Here is a 26,571-nt window from a genome sequence, read left to right as displayed (position 1 = left end):
GACCAACCTTTGGTAGAAGTCTGTACTCCAGTTTGTTGGCAGCGAATTGAGCAGCCAGGCTCATCTCAAGAGTGAACGTGAGCAGTACGAGAAGTTAAACAGAGGACTTTCAAATCACAGTGGTTCAAGTAGACAACTATACTCCAGGTTTCTTGGTAAAACACTCATTAATTTATTACACAATCATTTAGAAAACATTTCACTAGAAGGACGCAAATTATATACCAATGCACTACAATACAAAACTAAGCTTTTGAGACAGTTTGAGCTCCCCTGAAATAGGAGCCAAATGGCAGTTACTTAGCAGTGAGCAAAAAGGACAAAAGTAGGTACAATAGATCACATACTTTCTAGGCAGTGCAAATAGCTTCAGTTCACCAGAAGAGTTCAATTCCCGTCAATAGGCCAGGCCAAAGTCAATGGGCTAGCATTCTGGATAGGAAAGACCAGTTCTGGTATCAAACGGTAAAGTCTTTGCGAAAATTCTCAGAAGTAGTTCAGGCAAAACAGAATCGTTTGTGGGTCACAAGCTGATTAGGCCTGCGAGTTGGGAAAGTTTCAAGAACTTTCACCGCTAGAGTGGAGTTCTCTCAATCGGGTTGGCACAGTACCTTTGTATGAAGAAACAAATGTTGCTTAAGTCGTGTTTCCTGGCAATTCCTGCAGATTTTGCTGTTCCTGAGCCTCAGTCGTGGGGACAAGAGGGAGGACGTTGGGCGACTCTTGCACTGCATAGGATCGTTGAAGAAAGCAAACAAAATGGAGTCACTTCAGTTCCAGTAGCTGTAGATTCAAGAACACAAACTGGTGTCCCTCTCCCTGGTTAATCTGAACCAGCCTTGAGAATAGTATCCAGGTCCAGGTGTCTTGAGTGGATTGGTCCCACCAACTCAAAGGCAGAAGCCCTCCTTGAAGGAGCTTCTCTGTCGAATGGAGTTTGGAAATGTGGACCTGCAGCAGGGCTTCACCGGGTGTTGGGGAGAATTCTCTGTTTAGGCTGAATTTCCTAACCTAGTGAGTCCCCCAGCAGCTTTGCTGGATTTCTGGAGTTTGTTTTTTCCATCCTGTCAAGAGTGACTCTTTCTCCCACTCTTGGACATGAATGTGTGTAATTCCTTTGAATGTCAATGTGTTCCCCACCATAGACTCCATACCTTGGGACTGACTACTGTCTCCCAGGGCATGTAAGTCACCATTGGCTTTACTAGACCTAAATTTACTAACAGAACTAGTACAAACCATGCTATTGTGGACGTACTAGTAGGGGTAATTCGATTACTCCGGGGTCTGTTATTCGAGGGGGCACTGTCCCGTCCCCCTCGTCGAGTTTTGGCTGGTGGCAGTGGAAACTACTTGTTATATTCGACCCCTAATATAACTATGGGATTCTTTCCATTGTTGGAGGTTAATACTTTCTCGTTAATCTCTAACATACCACCGGTTTATTTATCTTAAATTAATCTATCGGTTGGTATTTTCTGCCAGAACTCGGTTTTTAAAATGGCGTCTGTGTTCGTCTCTGGGACTCCTAAACCAAAGGTTGAGCCCTTTGTTTCACTTTTGGCGGGCTTCTGCACAGAGGCCCTCCAAAGTGGTGCCATTCTGTCTGGGTACCACAGAGGGTGCGGGAGGGGTTTTAGGCACCCTGGATTGAGTTGCCTTGCCAACTCAGGTCGCACTCTGGTGTGATTGGCCCAAGTGGTGAACCACCCCGCTCACCACTTAGCGTATTTTGATTGACAGCTAGGCTGAATGAATGGGGGTTTTCTGCATAAAAGCAGGGCTTTTGGGACTGGATCTTCAGAAGTCGCCACAGGACCTAAGAATCCGACGAGGGTAAAGCTGAGCCGACCTGCGACGACCACTCCGGTGGAGCCCTGCTGAACCGCCTCACCACTTCCCGAAGACAGAGGAGATCTCCCCGCCGGAGAGTCTCTTCCCCTGACTGGTGGGAACAACCAGCCCCCTTTGCTTTTTCTTTCTTCCAGGACGCAGTGGTCGAATTGCCCATGCTGAGCACCCCGGCAACCGGATAGCCACTAACCCCTGTAATGCGACCAAAAGGTGGTGCCTTGTGCGGAGCACTACGCGGCTGGTCTCTTCCCTGGTGGTGCAACAATCTTCAACTTTCCTTCGACGAGATCCTCTCTTCTCTTGGCAAAGCCCCGACTTTCATCCACCACCAGGAACAACTGCCCCCGCCGGAGCTGTCTCTCCACATACAAGGTACCGTGTCCGCCTGGCTTCCCTTTTTGCCGGATAGAGTGAGGCGTCTTAATGCTTGCCTCTCCATTGGGTCGCCTCCAAGCCTTCTTAACTTTCTGTTCTGAACTGGTCCAATCTTTCTGTAACAATTTGCGAGAAAGACTCGAAGTGCATTTCCACTGTGATACTTTCTAGAACATTTCGCCTTGCCTCTCTCCGAGTGGGCCTGGCCTCTGAACGTTGCGATCTACAGTAGACCCTGCCTTACTTGCCTTGCATTTGTTCGTAAAAGTGTTGGTACCGAGTTGATTTCTTACTCTGCCTTTTCTCTCCCGTCCTAACGAATACTAGAGTGCCATCTAGGTTAAAGCATTCACCTCTGTCTGCAAATAAGTGGTGCCGTTGAACCTAGACTTGTCGAACTATTGTTAGGGGGATTGATTTACTTATAGTAATTGTGAATGAAGTTGTTTGCCGTATTAGTGCCAGTGTGTTTTCCATAGACGTGTTTTTATAAATAAATAACTATATATCTTTACACCGAAGCTCTGTTCCGTGTTTGCTTGTTCTACTGTGTAGATTGCCCTATTTTGTATACTCCACATACTGCCTAACTCTTCTTGAGGGAAGTCTGACTGCTCAGCCACAGCTACCAAGTGAATCTGTGTGGTACAGACTGCTACCAAGTGGGTTTACTGCCAAACACCTGTAGTCCTAAATCTTTTGCAGTGATCCCAGAGGGAACTGCACAGGTTTCCGCCTAACACCGGGCAAGCCAACAGTCCAGGAGTTGCAGCAGCTATCCTCTTCCAGGTCGTCTTCGGTTCTTTCATTCCAGTGGTCGACTCTGCTTTCCAGTCCACGAGACACCTTTTAAACAGTTCTCCACTTTCATTCCAGCCTAGCTGTTACTCACCCAGCAGGGTGGCTGTCATTGCCGGACAGTCATCCAGCCAATCACGCCAGAGGGCATTTGCACCTCCTAGGAGACTAAGCACAGAGTTTCGGGCACCTCCCTCCATTCCTGCCCACCCCAGACACTCAGACACCAAGGGGAGGCTTCAGTACTGAAGCCCGCCAAAGGCACACCAACAAAGGGACCAAACCTGGTTTGGTGCGCAGAGAAACACTAGAAAGGACCTTTCCAAAAAGAAATGATGAAAAAAGAAGACCGGGACCTGTTCCAACAAACGGGCTTAAGGCACCATCTTGAAAAACATGGCTTCTGTGATTTTTAGCTACCGGTGTTCGGTCGGGAAAAATCATGGTAATTTGTTGTAAAACCACTGCCACCAGCCTTTTCAATGGGAAAGGGTAGCATTTGACTGCTACATGAGTGTTTAGACATGGGAATACTATGCAACCCCTCCAGCACTCCATTGTAAGATGTGTGCTGGTCCAGGAATTTGGAAAGACTAGTAAAGTCAATTTCACTTTACATTCTCTGGGAAACAGTTGGTCCCAAAGAAGGTATTTAAACCTTTAGGAAGTCTAAAACACATCCCTGTGTCACTGCACTGAGGGTGCTGTGTAACACATGACAATATGATGCCTATGGAGTTATCTAAAACTCCATAATCAAAGAACAAGTGTAAAACGCACATCAAACAATGAGTGGGAAAAAAAGGCTTTCACTCTTTCCAGGTAAAAAAACCAAGTCCTCAAAATCCAGCAAAGTTGCTGGGGGTCTCTAAGGTGAAGAGAATTCGCACATTTATGATCACCCCCCCCCCCACCCCAACACCAGCTTAAAGCACTGAAGGTTATACCAATGCAAGAAACAAAAACGTTTGCATAACTATAGATGGCTATTTGAGTAATTATTTTAACAGGAGCAAGCATCTTTAAAAAAGCAGAGGAGCTTTTGTGGACAAGTTTGTGTATTGAAATCAGAATTTAAAGACTGTAAAATGAAACTGAATTCAAAGGAACAGTGTTGGGTAAGATTGTCATAGAAATGGTATATCTTCCTGACCTGGGTCAACCCAAGAACTTTTTGCTTTACTAGTGGGAACCTTTTTCCCATACCCACAGAATCTCTTACTTTTTAGACTCTCCATAGTGTCTTTTTAAAGTCATCCTCTTTAACAACGTTTTGGAAACAAGTGCCTGTTGCTGGGTTTCCCTAGGGGCTTGTCAGGTCCCTGAGGAAATAGACAGAAAATAAACATCACAATCACAAATAACCCCATCAATGTATTCCTATTTAATTACTTTAGGTGTCATGTTCAATTATTTGTTATTTTAATTCTTGATTTGGGCCTTAAACTTTTGTCTCAGAAAACAGGCGGGAGCCCAAGCCAAGATGGAGGGTCCAAACGAGTCTTGATTGGGTGACAAGAGTACAATGATCTGTTCCCAACATTCTAAACTGCCTTTCATTTTAGAAACCTTGCGAGTAGGTTGTGTTTTTTGTTCCCTCTTGAACCCGAGGCCTATGATTCAGCTAAGACATTTGCTTCCTGAAGAAACTTCATAAGAATTAAGAAATACCTTTTGTAAAGAACGTCAGCAAGCATAGAAGAAATTGAGATGAGAGCTTCAAGAATCAAACTCATAAAGCTAAGTACTTTATTTTTTCAAGCAGATATCATTTTTGTTGCGCTGCATCGGGTAATTCAGTTTTTAACCAATTGTATTTTTTTCCAAGATTTATTCTCTGGGTAGTTCGGGGTTAACTTTTCTTGACTACTTGATAACTGATGGAGAGGTTCGCGCTCGTATTATTCTGAAGAGCGCGTGAGGAAGCTGCGCGCGTGTGCGTCATTCCATTTTAACTTTCTTTGCTTACCTCTAGTATTTCCTTCTCGTGTGCTGTGCCTTCTGTGTTTTAAAGGCATAACGTTTCGCGTCCATCAAGATTTTCTTGTTTAGAGTTCATCGGGTCCGCGGTGCTACGCGTGCTCCGGAATAGGCAGGTGAGGTCTGGAGTTCATTTCTTTCGTGTTGCAAGGAAAACAAAGTAAGCGAGCGCATGTTTATTTTTTCCAATGCGGTTCGTTTGTTATTATATATTGAATCCTGATGCGCGCCGAATCCCGAGACTTAAGTTTAGTTTCCTGTACTTCATTTTATTTATGTGTGCGGCGACTGAAGGTAGAGTCAGCACAAGTTGTAAACAGTTTTTTCAAAAAAAATCAACAAGTGTTTTGATGAATATAAAGACTCAAAACTTATTTTTTCCTTACTGCAGTAAGTATTCATTTCTTAATAAGCAATTCAGAAAGACTTTATTCTATGAAAACGTTTTGAAGTGTTTTGAGTAAACACAGTTACAAAACTTTGTTGCTGCAGAAGAAATTCATCATTTCAAATGTTTAAACAACTCAATACAACATATTTTTGAGTTCAATATTTTACTTTAAAGGGAACATTCTATTTCATACCAAGCTGAATTCAATTCTGAGTAATGGCACATACTGAATCATTCATGGAATTCTAATGAGGAGAGTTTATTTTAAATCCTTTTTGAACATTCACAAAGTTGTCAAAAGAATACAGATGTGCGTTTAAAACCCTGTGAACTCATTTAATATTTGCTGCATCCAGAAGCTTTAGAAGGAGTCTAAAACTTTCATTTAGAGAGATGGGTTGAATCATTTGGAACTCAAGTGTTTTTTCCCAAATTGGGTTCTGGTGATATTTCAGCATCTTGAGTAGGGTTTATTGAAGTGCCAATAAAACTGAATTATATAAAAGACTAAATCTTCCTCTAGGCATATGAAGATGAATTTCAGGTAGAGTTTGGTTGTTATTAAAATATAAGTGTTTAAAGTAAGTTAAAAGTGCATTGAATGTTGTATAACTTCTCACCTATGCAGAGACCTAATGAAGATTGAGGATCCAGTGTCTGAGTTTGTAATTTTCTCCACATTCCCCTTTCCCCCCTAAGGTCTCTCGAACTTAGCTGTTTAGTTCAGTTGAGAGCCAACATCTTAGTGGGAATGTGGGGCTCAGCAGCTCCTGCGTTGGACTGAAGACTGGACATGACAGGGCTCCCCTTTTAACTTTCTCTGGCTAACCTTGAGAGAACTAGAGTTCCCAAGGGTAGAAAGGATCTTCGGATCGCTTTAACGCCCCAATTTATGTGTAGTGCTGGGAAGATACAATGTATCCCCTTTCACACTAAAACTAACAATTCTGTTACAGGGACAAGCTTACCTTCAATGGCTGGTGGCAGTGAGCTCTTGTATTAATTTGGTGCACTGTTAGGCAGAAACCTGTGCAGTTCCCTTAGGGACCACTGAAAAAGATTTAGGCCTACAGGTGGTTGGCAGTAAACCCAATTGGTAGCAGTCTGTACCACCCAGATTTACCTGGTAGCTGTGGCTGAGCAGTCAGACTTCTCTCAAGATGAGTTAGGCAGTATATAAAGTATATAGAGTATACACAATAGGTACAGAGATACAGTAGCATAAGCAAACACTGACCAGACTTTGGTGTAAAAGTATAGAATTTATTTAAAGACACACGTAAATTACACTAGCACAAAGAAGTAAATTCAACACACAGTCACTATTATATATACAACCCTAATTACTTATAAGACAAGTCTTAATGAGAAACACCACTTATTTTCAGACAGAGGTGAGCGCTTAACATGATGGCACTCTAATAAGTTATTAAAAAGGGAGGGAACAAGGCAGAGTTATGGAAGCACACAAATTCCAATACTTTTCAAAGAACCACAGTGAGGCTGGTTAGGCAAAGTCTACTGGAGAGCAAGGAAGTTCAAATGCCAGGCCCTCTCTTAGAGAGAGCAAGCAAAATGTGTCCAGGATCACACAGTGGGGTTATGCCCAAAGAGACTTTGTAGAAAGTTCACAAAAGATTGAGATCAAGTCAGGAAAAGTTAGTTAACAGGTCCCAGGCTAACCCAGGTTAGAAAGTCGAGGATTTACTGTCACCCCGAACGATCTGTCGCAAGGGAAGCCAGGCGGGACACAGTACCTGAAAGTGGGAAGAACGCTTCAGCGGGGGAAGAACGCTTCAGCGGGGGAAGTTCCTAGCAGCAGGTGCAAGTCAGTGTTTCGTCCAGAGGAAGAGGTCTCGATGTGGAGGAAAGCTGAAGGTCGTTGCACTGCCAGGGAAGAAACCAGCCGCAGAGTTTCCCGGTTACAAGGTACCACAGTTTTCTTCGCGGTAGTGATAAACTGTGGTATTCCGGTTGCCGGGGTGCTTGGCCTGGGCAAGGCGACCACGGGATGGTCCAGGAAGGCGAAAAGACGGGCAAACTGGTTATCCCCACCAGTCAAAGGAAGAAGACTCTCCAGACTGGAGATCTCCTTGGTCGTCGGGAAAAGTGGTGAGACGGTTCCGCAGGTCTCCACCGGTAGCATCGTCGTTGCAGGTCGGCTCGGCTTCTCCCTTCTCGGATTCTTTAGGCCCTGTGGCGACTTCTGAAGTTCCAGTCCCCAAAGCCCTGCTTTTATGCAGAAAACCCCCATTCATTCAGCCTAGCTGTCACTCAAACATGCTAAGTGGTGAGCCGGGCCAATCACACAAGAGTGTGACTTGAGTTGCCGAGGCAACTCAGTCCAGGGTGCCTAAACCCCCTCCCTCACCCCCTGTGGTACCCAGACAGAGTGGCACCACTTTTGGAGGCTTCTGTGGAGAAGCCCGCCAAAAAGTGGAACAAAGGGCTCGACTTGGGTTGGAGTCACAGAAGCGAACACAAACGCCATTTTGGAACCAAATTTCGGCAAAAAATACCAACCGGTGAATTTATATTAATTTAATAAACCGGCGGTATGTTAGAGGCTATTTTAAAAAGTGGCAGCCTCGAACAATGGGAAAATCCCACCAAAACGCGGTCGGGGGGGGGGGACTGGACAGTGCCCCCTCGAACAACAGACCCCGGGGCAATCGAATTGCCCCGACCAGTACGTCCACAATAGGATGGTTTGTACTGGTTCTGTTCAAAATTTGAGACTAGTAAAGCCAATGGTGACTTTACATGCCCTGGTAGACAGTAGTCAGTCCCAGGGTATGGAGTCTATGTTTGGGGGTCGCTACGACACGGTGGGTGCTGTGTAACCCATATACCAAAAACACATTAAGCCCTATGGATAAAGGACCCCATAGTCCATAAAACACATACAAAGTCAAAGGAACACCTCAATCATGTCTAAGAGTGGGAGGAAAAGAGTCCCACTCTTAGCAGGAGAAAAAAAATAAACCCCAAAAAATCCAGCAAAGCTGCTGGGGGACTCACTAGGTTTGGGAAATTAGCCTTTACAGAGAATTCTCCCTAACATGCACCTTTACCGCGGGCTGTGTTCACAGCTGCAGTAAAGGCACCCAAGGGTGCCGATTGTTACCAAAATGGCCCTGATCTTTTTTTGCCATTTTGGTTTTTCGTGTCCTTTGTTCCTTCCACCGACATCCAGGGCAGGAAATTCCTTTGTGCGATTATCTTCATGCAGGGGTCCCCTGGACTCCCCACCCAGGCTCCAGTCTGTCTGAAGGCAGGAAGCAAGGGAGGAGTCCAAAACTCCACAGCCCTCGGTCTTCCTCCTTGCCTGAATTGGGACAAATCCCAGTGGTGGGCTGACTGACAACCAGACCACCCTTTGTTGTAAAATGCGGGGAGAGAATGCAGAAGTTGTGCTGTAGTTGCTGTTAAATACTGCGAACCTGGAAACTGAAGACAATTTGACTTTAACCGAAATCCAAGAGGATGAAGGAAAAGCTGCTCAAATGATTACCAGTGACCAGAGAGCCTTCTGTGTAACCGGAGCCTGCTGAAGCCCTTCCTTCAATCAACCTGGGGACTCCGAAAACGACAACCCAGAGCCTGTGAGACTCACTAGACTCAAGACACGCATTTTGAGCCATCGCATGCATTGCTGCAACCTTGCGTTGCTGCAATACCCCAATCCTCTGGGACCTCGAGCCACTGTGCGGTGCACGGTCTTCCGAATTCTGAATCTCACTGAAACTTAGTGGGCATCCTGGTGGATCGCCAGAGACAGGAATAAAGTCCAAAAAGTCCCCTCAACAGAGTGCTGGACCTCTCGAACGACGAGAATTAAACCGCAATGTTCCGTCTTCTGTGCTCCTTGAAAAGGTGCCAAATCCACATTCAGCCGCAAGGAAAACCCTGCCTAGAGCCTTCTCCATTGATCCCTGCTGCAAAGCCTCTTCTGCGGTCTTGTTTTCAGTCACCACGACAAGGAGTCCACTGACAAGGTATTTTGCTGCAGATCCCGAAGTCGTCCTGCTGCAAAATATTCAATGCTGAGGTACTGTGTTGACTTGGGTATGTAATTATCTTAAATCGGTTAGGATTTCTGTGTAGCTGTGGGATGTTTTCTGTGATGGGGAGGCCTCTCATCCATTGCTCGAATCCTGCTAGGGTGTCTTCTGGTAAGCCTGCAGACCCTCTTCCAACTCAGCAATAAAGTACTCACCTATTGGCCCAGTCTACCTAAGAAACTCTGACTTTTGCTACTTAAGAACCTATTCAGACACTGTTGCTCACTAGATCCTAGTGATCCCCTGACCTTCCCCGCCCCCTCCCGTGCCACTGAAAACACTCATGCTCCAAGAATAAGGGAAAGACTTAAGGTATTGGGCCTTTGCCTAGAAAAGAAAATAAGTGTTTAAAAGTTACTTGTAAAAGTGTTGGTTGAAAACCAACTGAGAGTGAACAGTTACAAAAGTGCTTACTTACCTTGCATGTGTGATGCACTATTCTTAAAAGTATGGTTAAGATCTTTATATCCTTAGAAACAGTTTTACCATTCTAATATAAAGTAGATGTGAAGGTATATTCTCCTGTGATTAGGTTGTGCCTCTTCCAAAATGTAATGTGTTGGTTTCACCAGATTATTCCTGTTAGGATAATTGTATGAGCGTCCCCCCACCACCACCAACTGGGTCTTGCTTCCCCCGACTTGCTGCTAGCCTGTCCAGAATAAGTCTATAATAGGTTGTTGAATACCAAGAATAACAGTCATTCAGTGAAGTGTAACATAGGGTTGTGCTTTCCATGTGCTGTTGTAGACCGACTCAGTCTTTGGTTCCAACTGTCCCTCATAAGTCATACATAAGGTACTTGTATAGATGGGAATGATCCAACCTGGATTTCATTGGGAGGTTGAAAAGAATGTGGGTTTTAGTTACCTTGAGTTCGCTGTGTGCCATCCAACTATAAGTTACAAGAGTTACTGCTCATTTCAATCTGTGTTTCACTGATATCAAAAGCATCTGTAATTGAATATTACATCCTTAGGTTTTACTCACCTAGTATAACTTATCACAAATGTCGTTATTGGTTTTTACTGTAACTGGAATAAGTGTTCCACTATTCACAAAAAGTTGACCGATAATGTGATTTGTTGCTCATTGTACAACTGGTAGGGTCTACTGCACTTTCATTACTGAATGTAATTGTGAAAGTAACCATTGGCTTTTATCCCAAGAATAGGTGTGACCTATACTGAATGTGTATGAAAAGGTTTTGACTTCCTAGAACTACCGTTAGGTGTTCCAAATAAGGTTTATGCTTTGGTGTGTGAAGCTTCAAGCATTGTTTTGATCATTGTGATTACATAATGTGCGATAGTACTTACCCCTAGCTTTATCTGGGCCTACCCGATACATGAATATATATATTCATGTATTTTTACATAGTGTTTGTGTTTCTTTGGACCATTTGTATTACCATTTCAATTGTACTGATTCTACAGCACTCTCTCCCTCCTAGGATACGCCTGGCTGCTCAGTCTACGCTACCCTGCACTCAGGTGGTACAGCCTTCGACAAAGAGTGGAGTCTTGCACTGCCTCAGTTGAATGGTTTTTGTAAGCCCTTAGGTGGACTTAAGAAAACCTGTCGTAACAAAAGGGTATATGTTTTGCTGAGCAATTTGCTGACTAGAAGAAAGGAGTTGAGAAAGCAGATTCACTAAGACCATGTAACACCAGTAACATTACCCAATCAATGCGTGAAGTATGCAAATTCCACACAATTGAGCGACTGCTTAAATTAATCATGGCATGCCAATCAACACACAATCAATGGGCCAAAAAGAGAGGAGAGCATATTTAAAAGGCAACAATTGTTCCAAAACCTAACTTTCTAGAAAAGAAATTCACTTAACCACACAGTCGAGTGTCCTCACCTTCCTGCGTGATGCAAATGGATCCGCAACCCATCCCCACACGGAGGGCATCCACACCTGCATCGATCAGATTTTTGGCCTGTGCAGCAGTCACTACTGGGGAAACAAAAAAGTGAGCCTTAAAATGGAATTCAAAGATGAAACACTTCCAACTACAAATGCTGTTAAGCTGTAAACAAAATATGGATCTCTAAAATACAAGTCTGTGGGGGTCCCATCAGTGTCCAAACAAGAACCGCTTTTTATACTTCAAGTCCGAACTAACATACACGACCTTAGCACTCAATGGATTAACAGCCTATCAACTCAATACCAAATGGAAAGGTTCATTTCCCACATGGTTGTGTTCTTCATAAGCCACTTTGTAAGGAACTAAAGGGTAACATGCTAGTGTGGAAATGTAGACAATGCCTGGTAACATGGTTTAGAGCAGGAAACAGGACGTACAACAGCATTCCATGACTTTCAAAAGGGGGTGGGGCACTCAAGCCACCTGGACTGCCCAACCTGAACTCTGTTGGGAGTTCAAAAGCAAGGGTGAGATATTTGAATTGATGCAATGGACACGGTCTTTATAATGACTTCTAAAGGTTGGTTTCTGTTGGGGAGAATTCTAATTTCTGTGATAATTCTCTACAATCATGGGAGACATCCAGCTCTTTTGCTGAGCTTTACATTTTTTATCCTGGAGTGAAAGACCTTTTTCACTCTTCTGTATTTTTGATCTGATTAGGACTCTATTTCTTTTACTTTTGGAGTCTGAAACTCCAGAGGCAACTACCTTTCGTATTGTAACACAGCACCTTCAGTGCAGTGTCAAATAAGTTCTTTGGATGCCTCATAAGGTTTAAATACCTTCTCTTGGGCATACTACCGTTCCCAAGAGTAGTAAAGTGAAATTGACTTTACTTACCTGTTTTTCCTATGTAGGTCCAGTACACCCCATCTTATGTGGAAGTACTGTGGGTTACTCAGTAGCCCCTTTTCCTACTTACTCATGTTACATTTGTTTATACTGAAGAAACAAGAGGGTTTCTGCACCCATCTATTACAGCGCCAAATAGATTTATCTTTTGATTAAGATTAGGTAGCCCATAGTGATAACACGTGTTTCGGCACCTTTGTCGTGCCTTTCTCAAATCTGGGCAATACAGTGCAAGTTACTATTGTTTGGTGTTCAAGAATAACCTCTCTAATAACGTATTCGAATTACTGGAGTCCCATCAGACTCGTACCGTAGCCTCAGCTACAAATTCATGTGTCCTGCATCACGCGTCGCGTCCCTTCTGAGAGACACTCAGTACTAACAAACAAAGTAGGGGAACTCTGTCTTCGTTTTTCTGCACGCACCACTGCGACACAAAGAAGCGGGTATTATATTTAGAGTCGCGGAGGATAAAAGAGTGATGTCAAAAAAGACCCCCACTGGTTGCTTTTCTTACATTTGTTTATGTTAACCTCACTTCATTTAATAGCTGGTGGAAGTGGTTTAAATTTTACCACCATTGTGCATTTTTACCGCAGGCTGAATCCTCAGCTGCAGTATTGCACCCATGGGTGCCCATTTTTGTCAAAGTGGCCCAGTCTTTTTTCGCAATTTATTGCTTGTGCGATCTTTCTTGCGTTTTACTCTGCACGCCAAACCAGGTTTAACCCTTTTGTTAGTTTGCCTTTGGCGGGTTTCAGTGCTGAAACCCGCCTCCAGCTCCAGTGTGCACGGCAGGACAGGAAGCGAGGCAGGTGCCCGAAACTCCCCGTCCTTAGTCTCCTTGGTTAACTGAATGCACCCAGTCATGATTCGATGGCTAGCGGTCCTTGGAGGACAATCACCCTGCTGTGCGAGTGACAGCTAGGCTGTGCATGAATGGGAGACACCTACATAAAAGGCAAGGTCTCTTCAACAGAAGGCCGAATCGATTATGGGAAGAAACCTCTGACGAAAGAACTTGAAGCTTGCTGTACCCTCCTGGACCGTTAAACTGCCCTATGAAGCCCTGCTGCAGTGCTAAGCTCCAACTTTGTATAGACTAGAGAAGCCTAGAACAGACTACTTGCCTTGGGTTGGTGGGCCCAACTGACCCCAAGACGAACTTTGCTGGAACCCCTCTCCATGTTGGCTGTACTTCCTTGCTGCTGCTAGAACCGAGGGCCAGGGGTCAGAAACACCAGAAATGAGTGTACCGTCTTTAAGCCGGACCTGAGCTCCATGAAGATCCTGAGGACACTCCCGAAGCAGGACGACCCAAGCCTGAGCCACCTCAGAGTGCTGGACCCCAGAACCAAGGGAAGCCCATCAAGTGTTCAAGAAACGTAGTGGTGCTATTAACCGTTACCTGAAACTGCAAAGTGCAGCTGATTTGGAAAGAGCCCATTGCCGCCGCCACAACCTTTCGAACTGCAGTGCAGGAGTCCTCCAGACGTCCTCCCTTTGTCCCCACGACTGAGGCCCAGGAACTGCAGGACTGCAACCAGAACAGAATCCAGCTGGATCATCTTCCAACCTAAGGGACTGTCTTGACTGAAGGGGTACTTACCTCTTGTCTGTAGCTTTCTTGTTCTCACTGGAGACTTGCAGCAGCTGCTTTTTTGCAGAGCTGCTTGGAGCTCTGCCCTTCACAAGCCTTACAGCTTGTGGCCAAACAGTGATTATTTTTTCTACAAACTCAGAATAAGGAACAAGTTACTTACAGGTAACTGTTCTACAGCATGGGTCTGGCATGGATTCACAAGATCATGAATGAGCAGTACACATGCACAACCACGGGAGGTGTCAAGGCTCAACATTAAGCATCTCTTACCTCCTCACCAGGCTCCCCCTTAAAGCGAACAGGTTGCGCAGCACTGCTTGGCCGACTCTGGACTCCTCCCTTGAATCCCAGTCGACGCAATAGAATTTCGTGAAGGTGTGCGTCGACCTCCACATAGCAGCCCTGCAGATGTCCAGCAGGGGCACACCAGACAGTAGTTGCAGCAATCGCTCTGGTCGAGTGGGCTCGGACGGCCAGGCAACGGTCGGTTTGCCAACCAGTGACAATGGGTGATGCAGCCAGAGTGCCACCTGGAAATGGACGCCTTGAGGGCCTTCCCTTGGTTCACAGGGCCAAACTTCACAAACAGCTGTGATGTCTTCTGAAAAAACTTTGTGTGGTCCACGTAGAACTTTAGCACTCTAGCCACATCCAGAGAGTGCAAGGTCCTCTCAGCCAGCGACTAAGGAGGCGGGAAAAAAAACAGGTAAAACCAAGGGTTCGTTGAGATGGAAGTCTGACGGTACCTTGAGAATGAAGGAGGGTGCGTCCGTAGCACCACCCTCATCTCGGGAATGTCAAGTAAGGAGGTTTACAAGAGGGCCTGGATCTCTCCCACTCGTCGCGTGGAGGTGATGGCCACAAGAAACACGGTCTTCCTCGATAAAAACTTCAGCGGTGCCGAACGCATAGGCTCAAACAGGGACCCCATGAGCCTAGTCAGCACCACATTGAGCACCCATGCCAGGGCCAGAGCATTCACCGGCGGGAACGAACTGAAAAGTCCTTTGATGAACTCATTGACCAGGCGGTGTGACCATGACGACCGTCCGAGTTCTGGTGTAGCGGGAGATAGCTGCCAGATGAACGATGACAGCAAGTACGGCAGAACCTGCGGAGCCGTAATCCGTAGAGGGTCAAGCTTCAGTGCGCAGCACCAGACTGCAAACCTCTTTCACTTATGTCTGTAGCATTTCAGTGTACACTAAGCCCTGGCCTTAGCAAGCACTTCCATACAGTCCGCCGGGAGATCGTATACACCAAACTCTAGCGCTGCAAGAGCCAGGGCTGCAAGTTCAGTGACCCTGGGTCGTGGTGCAGAATTGTGCCTCCTTCCCTGGCGAGAAGATCTGCATCTGCCGGAAGCTTGACTGGAGGGGACGCCGACGTGTCCAGAAGGTCCGGGTTCCATATCTGCCTCGGCCACGCCAGTGCGGCAATGTTCATCCTGCACCGGGACCGTCTGAGTTGATTGATGAGTTGCAGAAGCAACGGCAAGGGGGTGGGGTTGGGGCAGGGGGAAACGCATCGAGTAACAGGCCGTCCCATGGGAAGGAGAATGCATCCCCCCACCGTGCTCCCCGGCTGGGAAACCTACTGGCGAACCCCCGGCACTTGGTGTTCGTCACAAACAGATCGATGTGGGGATTGCCCCATCGTCAAGAAGATCCACCTGGTCCCACCCAAGCTCCCACTCGTGGCACGAGCGCAGCTCCCTGCTGAGAGTCGGGACAGGTGTTCTTCACACCTGCCAGGTGAAATGGGACGAGGAATATCTCGTGGGCAACGGCCCATCGCCATAATTCCTGCGTTTCTTTGATGAGCATCGGGGGTCTGGTGCCCCCTGCTTCTGGATGTAAAACATTGTGGTGATGTTGTCTGTGAAGATCTGCAATACCTTGCCCTTGAGGGACAGAAGGAAAGACTTGAGGGGCTGAAAACATTGCCCATAGCTCCAGAACGTTGATGTGCAACAACTTCTCTTCCGGTAGCCACAGGCCTCTTTCGTGGAGATGACCGGTGTGCGCTTCCCATCCTTCCAGGGATGCATCCGTCGTGACCATCTCCTGATGAGTGGGGGTCTGGAAGTCGGTGCCCGCTGACGGAAACTCTCAAGGGTGTTCTTGTCGTCAAAGCTTCCCAATACCTGGATCAAACGGACGTCGAGGAACTCCTGCAGCGGTCGCATCTGCAGCCTGCACAGGCGCACAAGGTATATGCACAACAACATCATGCTGAGGAGGAACTTAATGGACCTCACCCTTGCGATCTTCAGGGTCAAAAGTCGTACCTTGCCAAGGATAGCCACTATTCTTTGCTCTGACTGGGACGCCAGGCACGACACCGTGTTGAGCCGGGGCCCCAGAAACAGCGCGTCCTGCGATGGCACCAAGCAGGACTTAAAGTTTATCGAAAACCCCAGTTCCGTGAGCAGCCGTACGGTCCCCGTCGTGTGCTTGATGGCGGTCTCTCTAGACTTCGCTCGGATGAGCCAATCGTCCAGGTTAGGGTAGACGTGAATCCCCTGCAGGCGCAGCCACACTGCAACTGGCGCCAGGCACTTGGTGAAGACCATTGGTGCCGACTTTAATCCGAAGGGGAGGGTCTTGAATTAGTAATGCTGCCCTTGGACCACGAAGCGCAGCAACTTGGTGTCCCCTGTGAATGGGGATGTGAAAGTAGGCATCCTCCAGGTCCAGCAACGATAGGAAATCGCCTTCCAGTTGTACTAGCACGTGTTGAAGGGTGATCATCCGAAACTTCTGGGATCTGATGTACTTGTTGAGGCGGCGGCGGTCTACAATGGGTTTCCAACCACCAGTCTTCGCTCTGACGAGAAAGTACCGTAAGTACACTCCGGAGCACCGGAGCCCCAGAACCTTTTTGGGACGAGTTCCATCGCGCCCTTCTTTAGCATGGCCCACATCTCCAGCAGAAGTTGAGGGAAGCGGTTTTCGTTCCTGGTACCTGGTGGAATGCGCAGACACTTCAGTTGAAATTCTAGGGTGTGCCCGTGGGCCAGGCCATCCAGCACCCAACGGTCGGAGATGGACTTCCACACGCTGATGAAGTTCGCCAGCCAGCCTCCCACCGGGGTGCGTGGGTGGGGGCCCAATGTCATGGCTGGTTCAATCCTGCATCGCCATTGGGGCGCTGCCTTGGGGACCTTGGCGACGACAGACCACCTCCTGACTTGCTGCGGCCCCTGTAGGCCGCCTGAGCCGAAGAGCGGGACGGTCGATTGATTTGAATTTACAAAGCACACATCTACCCGTGGGCATTGTGGTGCCATTACAGTATGCCCACTTGATACAGGAATATATTACAGCAGGTAAGTACGATAGGATGATGAGCCACCACCAAAAACCTTGGAGTATCACTTGGACTTTCCTCCGGCAGTCCGAAAGGACAGCCGTCGCGTGCCCAACACCCGAGCCGTCTCGGTATCCACCTTGATGGCCAGAAGAAACTCGTCCAGTGTCTTGCCGAATAAGTTGTCCCCGTCGAAGGGCATGTCCAACACCGTCGACTGTACGTCCTGGCGGAAGCTTGTGGCCCTAAACCAACCCCGCTGACTAAGGCAAATGCTGTTACCCATCTGACGCAAACCTGTGTTGGTGAGGTCTGTGGCCACCATGATGGCATGGTCTGATGCCACCTCGCCTTCTTGCAGGATCTCCACCGCTTCTGCTCTCTTGTCATCGGGCAGGAAGTACAGGAGGGGAGAGATCTTTAACCACAGCTCCGTCATAACGGGCCACGATGGCCAAGGAATTGGCCGCCTTAATCGTCGCTGCCGACATGACCAATCGCCCCATGGCGTCTAGCTTCTTCCCCTCGCAGTCTGGGGGGAGTGGGGGAGGGAGGGGGAGAGAAAGAGGACGTCAATGCCGAAGATCCGGAAGACTTCTTCGCCACCGAGACCACTGTTTCCGGGGACAGTTGGGATCTGAGACACTTGAGTGCAGAGTCCGGCACTCTGTACTTCTTGTACTTGTCCCTCTTCGCCAGGGCCGATGACTGGTTCTTCAAAGGAAAGTCCCTCGTCCCAAATGTCATCCAATAGAGGAATTGAAAGCACTGTCTCCCTCTTGGCCTCCCGGCACTGGTACAGGAACCCCTCCTTCTCCTCTGGGGCCAGTTGAAACATTTGAGGCCCTAGCGATCATGGCACGGAACGAGCCAATCTCGTCAGGGGGAGAGGCCCTGGCGACGGGAGGTACACCCGGTCGTCCGTACCCGTCGTCGCATCTGGTTCCATATCGGCCCTCAGAGGAGGGGATGGCGGTGAAGGATGGACTCCTCTTGACAGGGGGTTCCCCCGACAGCACAGGTTCCCTCCGAGCAGGTAGGGGAAACTCATCTTAGGGGCCACCTCCTGCGAATCTGCATCCGCAGCCTTCGGCAGGGACACCACCACTCCCTCCAGGGAGGACTTCGCCTGGTGGACCTTGGCTTTCACAACCCTGGGCGCGCTTGAGGCCTTCACTGTGGGGGGGCAGGGGGGTGGGCAGCACTCGCACCCCCTTGGCTTTCTCCGTTGGAGTCGTTTGGGACTTCTCCAGAAGTTTACCCGAATGGTCAGACTTCCTCTTCGCTGACCCGGAGTGTTGGCTCGTGGTTGAGGGTGCCAGAGATGCTGTTTCTGACTTGGCTGCTGAGGAGCCTGTCCCAACGGTGCTCCAGTGCCTGCGGGCATGTGGTGCTTTGCCTTATAGGTTAGGCCCCCGTCGCCAGCACCCTCAAAGGTCTTCGAAGACCGCTCAGATTTCCTCTTGCTGGGTGAGGCTTGCTGCCCCCGGATCTTCGTCTGCAGCTACTCAGATAGCCGCTTGCAACGGTCCTTCAAGGTGCAGGGCACCATATCCTTGCAGAATGCACCGGTCTCCTCCACGTGCGTTAGGTCGGAATTAGGCAGTAAAGGCACGGGAAGTGCCCATCGTCCAGGAAAAGGTTCTGTAGTCCACATCCAGGCCAGATCAGATTACTGAACAGTTGGCTCCGATCAACACTTTTCTTCATTACCCAAGTTTGACTAACTAGCATTATGGATTCCATGTATATCTTGCATCCATTGGTGAGTTTGAATCAAAACAACTGTAAAAACAGACAGTCACGTTTCTTTCAGAAACCTTCTTGTTCTGCACTTTTCCACATCACTGACATCATTCTTCAGTTACCTTTAATTTCTTCTTTTACAGACACTATGGTGATTGAGGTAATTCCACCTTTTTTCATTACGCTTCCATTGCTTAAAATCCTTTATTATATGTTAACAGTATAACTACGTAGGCTGCCGTCACATAACTCTTTGCATATAGCAGCCATGCACAATGAGCAACATCTGACTGACACTGGGGACTACTAGCTGGTTTCATTTTTTAACTATTTTGATTGGCCACTGATGTGATTTCTCCAGTGCGGCCTGCTTTGTAACATTAAGAGACCAATGAGTTTTACTGTTTGGACTTGTAACACAGTATCTACTCTATTTCTTTACATGTATGTGATTCAACAGTTCCATTGAGCCCTTGAAGAAGAGGGACCTCCTCGAAATGTGTCGGCCTTCAATATTGGACATAAACAAATGTAGAAGCAAAAAACACATAAATTATGATTAAACCATCTATGATTTTAAATCACCTGTTGATGCGTAATATTTGATGAAGCATCTCTGTTTTGAACTACAAGTTGGATCACTATTATTCATGTTAAATTATTAACCGCCTCTTTGGCAATCTTAAACAGTGTGCAGGGGACGGGAGGACCCAAACTTCAGGTTCTTTTCTTCTTGCGCAGACCCTGAACAGAGGCATCGTCTCCTTTATCCTCAGCCATGTCCACGCGGCGTAGGCCTCAAAGAATCTTCTGGAATCCTCCAAGAAGGGAACTAGACAATAAATCGCCCTCCAGGGGCATAGAAAGTTCTGAAAAACGGGTCCCCATAAGTCGGATGATGAATCAATGGAGCTTGAGGCTCGATTGACCGGAAAAATAGAGTAAACTCTAAGAAAAAGCGCAAAACGCAGTAAAAATTATAAGTTACTCACTGTAGTGACTAACTTCCTCTTAGTCCATAGTCCCCTTTCCTCCATACAGTATGGGCATCCCTTCCAAGGGACGGGAAACAGAACCTTTTCACCAAAAAAAATCTTCCCCTTTAAATTTAGAGGCGAGCGTGGTCGCGGCCCAGGGAGCATGCGCTGTCCCGACTCCGCCCTCCAGCGCCACACCTCAGTCCCCAATGATGTGTCGACAATAGATTCAACATTGCCTAATGACACCAGTATTATTAGGGGGTAGGTTGGTGTGACATATGGAGGAAAGGGGACTATGGACTGAGTATGTTAGTCACTACTGTGACTAACTTAGAATTACTTTTACGTCCGTCCCCTTTCCTCCATACTGTATGGGCAATTACAACTGAATGTAGCCCCAGGAAGGAGAGGAGACCCTGCTTAAGCAAATAGGTTCCCGAGACCCACCTGTCCGAAAGCTGCATCAAATTTAGAGCCGGCATCCAAACAGTAATGCTTGCAGAAAGCCGAGGGAGAGGCCCAAGTGACCGCCCTGCTTATTAATTAAATTTATATAGCACACAGCAGCCCCTAGGCTTATGACTTGCCAAAGGACATGATGCTGGAATGCGATGGCCGTTGCCTTGTCCCTGACTGCGTGGACATGCATGTTGGCCGGGAGCAGCTTGTGCTGGCCCTCATACGCTTCTTTGATGGAAGAGACCATCCATTGGGATATGGAACCCTTAGAGGCCTGATAGCCTGGGTTCGAGCCGCCGAAAGTGACAAAAGGGCGTCTGACTTGTGGGAGCCCTTGGTCCTATCCAAGTAGAATATTAGGGCACGTACGACATCCAGGCAGTGCAGCACTCTGTGCTTCGTCCTTGGGATCGGGAAAGAACATAGGAAGGACCATTTCTTCGTTCAGGTGAAATGCAGATGGAACTTTGGGCAGAAATGCCATGTGCGTTGCCTTGACTACCTTGTCCTTGCGAAAGGTGGTATATGGTTCAGAGGCGACCAGCGGCTGGATCTCGCCGACTCTGCGAGCCGAGGTAAGACCAACTAGTAAGGCTGTCTTGATGGTGACCAGCCTAATATCCACGGACGCCATTGGTTTGAATTGTTTGTGCGCCAGGGCGCCCAAGACTATGTTAAGGTCCCACACTGGGTGCAGTCTCTTGACGGGCGGGTAGAGCCTAGCAAGCCAGTCAGATGTTTGACGATCGAGTTGGAGGGAAAAAAATGCCTCCCTCCGAGTTCCTGTAAGCCCCAATGGCTGCAAGGTTTGTTACGGCATGTGTCCACCTGTATGCCCGAATGTGCGAGGTGCACCGAAAAGGAGAGCATGTCGTCCAAATTGCAGGCCAAGGGGTCAATTCCCTTCGAGTCTGCCCAGTGGCAGGACCTGGTCCATTTGCTTTTCTACTGGGCCCTGGTGGCTTTGCTCCTGGCGCCCTGAATGATCTCCAGATTTGCCCAAGAGAGACTAAGGTGCCGAAGCGTTACCTGCTCAGGAACCACGCTGTGAGGGCTAGTTTCCCTGGCACGGGATCGATGATTCTGCCCCCCCCTGCTGTGCCAGAAGATGTGCTGGGCCCGTCGGGAGGTGTATAGGGGGCACCTCCGAGAGGCTGAGGAGCTCCGAAAACTATGGCCTGGTCGGTCATCAAGGAGTAATCAGAATGATGAGGAAACTATGAGACTCCTTGATCTTGCAAATTACCCTGTGGATCAGGGGAGTGGGCGGAAAGGCGTAGTTACTGTTTTTCTTCTGCGCCCTTATGGATAGAAAAAAATATGTATACCAAACTTTTTTCTTGATTTTGTAATACATAGATATCTTTTATTCAAACATATTGTTATGTTTGTTGAATTGCCCTCTATGATAACACTTATTGCACCTATCCATAAGGGCACAGAAGAAAAACAGTAACTCAAAACACTGTTTCTCAACCAAAACGGAGTAGAGGAACCGGAACTCCGTTACAGTCTTTTGCGACCACCCCGAAAATCAGTGAACGTATTACTAAAACAAAGAGGGCGCTGAGGTCAAACCCTTGGGAAACCCACACCAGAAAGGTTCCTCAATCATTTGTTTGAAGGGCACCCAGGACCTGGCTGACCAACAAACACCAAAGGAAACAAGAATAAACCACAATGGCAGAATATCTAGAGAATAGAGAAGATGCCATCAATCTATTTGCACCAAAAGGCAGTAATGCACATGCATTCGGATCCAACCTGCCCAAACAAAGGGAAGATCTGCGATACAAATTCGTAAAATTAGAAAGACTATCAAAAAAGGAAGTAGACAAATTCTGGGAGATCAAATCCTTAAATAACTATATATCTAAGAAACCGATCCCAAGAGGTTTAAGAATATTAATCTTTCCCGATTTTACAAAAGATGAAGATAAGGACCTAGCTAACTCTTGGGAGAAAAATTTGAACCAAAGCTCATGTAACATGTTGGAAATCCTAATTGAGCATGCATCCAGGGAACATAAAAGAATTAGTCAAAATTGAGGAAACTAAGAAAGATCAAAGAAGCGAAAGCCCTTGAAGCGACAAAAGAGAAACTATCAAAAGATGTTCGAGATCCTAAAAGAATATCAAGATGAGATCAAACTAAGAAAAATGCGAACATTTTTCAGAGACAATAGGGACTATGAAGTTGACAAGGTGTACACCTTCCATGGTAAATATAAGTCACTCAGCAAACCATCCTCGCATGAATTCACACCTAATACTTCCCCGGGCAGCTCTGATGCAGAATCTGAAGGAGATCAAGAAATCTCAAGAGAGACAACTGAGACAACAGAAGGACAAGGTTTTCTAAACCAAATACAGAGGTACAAAAAAGGGAACAGACTTACTTACCAAAACCAAAAGCAAGTACGTTTTTTATTGCCAACACCAACAACCAACCACCCACCCACAGGAGGAGGGGGAAATTAGGGGGTGGTAGACTCAGGAAATCCCGAAGCGTCAGAAGACTTCAGAAGATTGACAAGAGCCAAAGCAAGGGAAGCAGCGAAAAAGAACAAATGAAGGACCTCATACTCAACATATCAAATCACCAACTTAAACCAGAGGAAATATTATTATTAAACAAAGGTTTCACTTTTGCACCGACCACAACGTTTGATAATATAGAGGTTCACATGGACTTATTTAAATTTGTAAGGAAATTGAAATTAAAGAAATATTTCGACTCAAGTAACAGACTATCGAATTAAGGAAAGAAAAGACAAGGAGAGTCCATTGATCATTGAAGATTTGACAAACATACATACTCTGAGAACTATACAAGAAGGAGGAGACAGTCCAATACATGAGACCTTACATGAACTCCAAATAAAACAAACAAGCTTTTCCGCCCAAGGATTGAGATCGAAATCCAAATTTGCTCCACAATTAAAGGAGAGTTCCGGGACTTTTTTTTTATTGTCCCTACGGGTCGGCCATGTGTTTGTAAGCATAAATCGGTAGATCGTAGGAAACTTTCCTATGGACCTTACCCGACTTTTCGCCCCTTATCGCACTCGAAATCAGCCTCCATTTTGTGATAATCCTATCATTCCGCCGCATCGACCTGGCTCACCTGCCTTTGCGGCACTAAATCAAATCCCCCGCCCCTGAGCCTGACATCAGCAGACGCGTACTGCCCATTTCAAGCACGTCTCGTGTCAACAATCGCTGCGCCTCAGCTATTGACGTGTTGCCATGGAAATGGCAGGACGCCTCTTTCCCCAATAAGTATAAACAGACCGTTTCACAACATACAGCAGCAGATTTTCGATTCCATTCCTCTCTCTGTGTTACTTTGAGTATTCTGTGACTCGTTTCAGTGCTCTGGTCAGCTACCTTCGCCGCTTGTAGCCCGTGTGAACAGATACCAGTACCACCGCTATAAATTATTTTACTATCTTTACCGCACAATGGCCACAATAATGCCGTATATGTACGAGCCCGAGTACACCGAGGAAGAACTACTGGAAAGGCAAGCACGCGAAAACGATGGGGATTCGGACGGCAGTTGGGAGGACCAGTCAACGGATGAAGAGCCTGGACCATGTCGCATGGACGGCGTCTCCACCTGGTGCACGTGCAATCGGTGCGAGCTAATGCCAACTGAGGAGGAGAACTGCTGCTGCCGTGAAAATTCCGGGTGCTTGGCCTACATTTCGGAAAGCGAGCAAAGTCAGCAGGAAGGCGAGCAAAGTCCGCAATGCATCACCGAGCTGCCAGAGTTCAGGGAAGCCTGCCTCTCACGGACAGTGTTGAGGATGATGATGGTGCTTATGCACGAACTTCGTGGCACTGTTCGTCCGCGTAATCCGAGTAACGAGTAAGTATACTCTGTTTGTGATGTCAGTGATGCCACCACTATTTCATGGTCGTCTCCCACATATAAAATTACATTTACATATCATTGGAACGCATGTAAATTGGTTCCATATAGTGCATTTTCTAGATATAATTTTTTTCTAAGAAAAATGACATGTGTTACCTGAATCGACATTGATAAGAAAGTTTGGTCAGTTTAATACAGTTTGCATCTTTTTTTTTCACAGGTGGTACAGGCTGGTGGCCTATCGTTGCTTCACTTGGTGGCTTCACGGGAGGCTCGGACACCGCGTTCGGAGAGTAATACCTGCCTGTGCGGTACTTGCCATTAGACAACATTTCCCCAGTGACAGTGGACAATACCGCGGATTTTCCCTCGATGTGCTGCAACCTCAACTTTACAATGTGTAATGTTTATTATTTATGTTTAATTAAAATCTAAAATAAAGCCCAACATATATTTTAACAATGGTTGTTTTGATTTTTTAAATGAATCTAGTGTATATTCTCCTGGGAGGGTGAGGTATTTATAAACTCACCCCCCTGCCTTCCATGTAGTAGATCCTGCAGCCATCCTCTTACATTCAGTTAGATGGCCTCTCCTTGGTGAGGCCCTGCGGCAAACGGGTCTTGTCTGCACGACCACCGCCCCGATCCACCCCCCGCCCTATCAAAGGCAGTTCGCACCGGGGTACTTGAGCTGCTGGCAAGTGGAGCTGTCAGGGAGCGATAAAGGCCAAGAGGTGCCAAAGACCATGTACACTTCAAAGTGGTCTATAGAGCATGGGTTTGTTGTTCCCATGTCTACCTCCAGACCCCGTGTCTCCTGCCAAGCATCCCCCTCACGCTGGACGGCCCCCTGCAATCCACATAAGTGTGTCTCCATTCACGAGTCTTCCTGTGTCTTGTCTGCACGACCACCGCCCCGATCCACCCCCCGCCCTATCAAAGGCAGTTCGCACCGGGGTACTTGAGCTGCTGGCAAGTGGAGCTGTCAGGGAGCGATAAAGGCCAAGAGGTGCCAAAGACCATGTACACTTCAAAGTGGTCTATAGAGCATGGGTTTGTTGTTCCCATGTCTACCTCCAGACCCCGTGTCTCCTGCCAAGCATCCCCCTCACGCTGGACGGCCCCCTGCAATCCACATAAGTGTGTCTCCATTCACGAGTCTTCCTGTGTCTTGTCTGCACGACCACCGCCCCGATCCACCCCCCGCCCTATCAAAGGCAGTTCGCACCGGGGTACTTGAGCTGCTGGCAAGTGGAGCTGTCAGGGAGCGATAAAGGCCAAGAGGTGCCAAAGACCATGTACACTTCAAAGTGGTCTATAGAGCATGGGTTTGTTGTTCCCATGTCTACCTCCAGACCCCGTGTCTCCTGCCAAGCATCCCCCTCACGCTGGACGGCCCCCTGCAATCCACATAATGCCACGACATATACACGTCATTCATTCACAAACACACCCCTGGTTCGAATTCTTTATAACCCACCTCATATTTCTAATGAGAACTTCTTTGCGCTTTGCTAGTCAACCCGTGAAGGTGCTGGTTATCTGCTCTTCGTCTCTGTGAACTTCCGTGACCACTTTGAGCAAACTCGTCAGTTTGCAACCTGTGAACTGCTCCCTGTTCTACGACAAGAAACTACTCTGATCCCTGCATCTAACTGTTTGTTCGTCAAGGTAAGTCCATGTACCATAATCATTTTGCGTCCAATTTTTTAATTTATATCTATTTGCTAGTAGTCATCAAATTGCATCCATGTTTTCTTTTCGTTCACGACAGTACATGCAAGGAACTAGTCACATGTTCTGAGTTTAGTCAAATTACTTTTTCTATTTTTTGAAAGTTATTGAAATACTTATCCGCATGTGAATAACGTGTATAGTTCCAAGAACCAAAACGGACCTTGCATTGAACCTTTTATGTGTCATTTACTGTTTTAACACATTGGTATTCATAGAGAATTGTTGATCTTTACTTTTCAGAACTTTCCATAATGCCTGCCTGTTCCATTGGCGGTTGCCCTTCGAAGACCCATAACAAATCTGAAGGTACTATAATGCATGTTTTCCCTAAGACAATAGATCAGATAAGAGGATGGGTCCGATATTGCGGATATCCAGCCTCTGAGCTAGAAAGTAGAGTCCTAGAAGTCTTTGCGGACAAGAGGGGTGATCGATACCGCATCTGCAGCAGGCACTTTAGCCCAGACATGTACTCCACATCATTGCTAATAAAGAAGAAAACACCGCGAGCGAGGCGAAAATTGCTCTCAACCGCTATTCCCACTCTATTCGTCCACATGCCTCCACTGGTGAGTCAAGTTTACGGATCTAGTTC

At 47.0% G+C, this 26,571-nt stretch overlaps 1 protein-coding gene across 7 annotated transcripts in view; it reads right to left on the bottom strand.

Annotated features, from left to right (window-relative positions):
• Positions 1-26,571, bottom strand: part of IMPDH1 (inosine monophosphate dehydrogenase 1) — a 971,605-nt gene that overhangs the window by 210,243 nt on the left and 734,791 nt on the right. For 4 of the 7 annotated variants that reach the window (XM_069629569.1, XM_069629571.1, XM_069629573.1 and 1 more), the window contains one exon: positions 11,312-11,428. In XM_069629569.1, the coding sequence (XP_069485670.1) occupies positions 11,312-11,428 (117 nt within the window). The remainder of the gene's footprint in view (positions 1-11,311; positions 11,429-26,571) is intronic. The other 3 variants (XM_069629570.1, XM_069629572.1, XM_069629575.1) reach the window with 1 other exon arrangement.

The sequence above is a fragment of the Ambystoma mexicanum genome, chromosome 12 (assembly GCF_040938575.1).
Source record: "Ambystoma mexicanum isolate Mex_15411 chromosome 12, UKY_AmexF1_1, whole genome shotgun sequence".
NCBI classification, from domain to species: domain Eukaryota; kingdom Metazoa; phylum Chordata; class Amphibia; order Caudata; family Ambystomatidae; genus Ambystoma; species Ambystoma mexicanum.
Note: the sequence above shows the minus strand (reverse complement) of the source record. Positions and strands in the feature narration are given on the sequence as shown.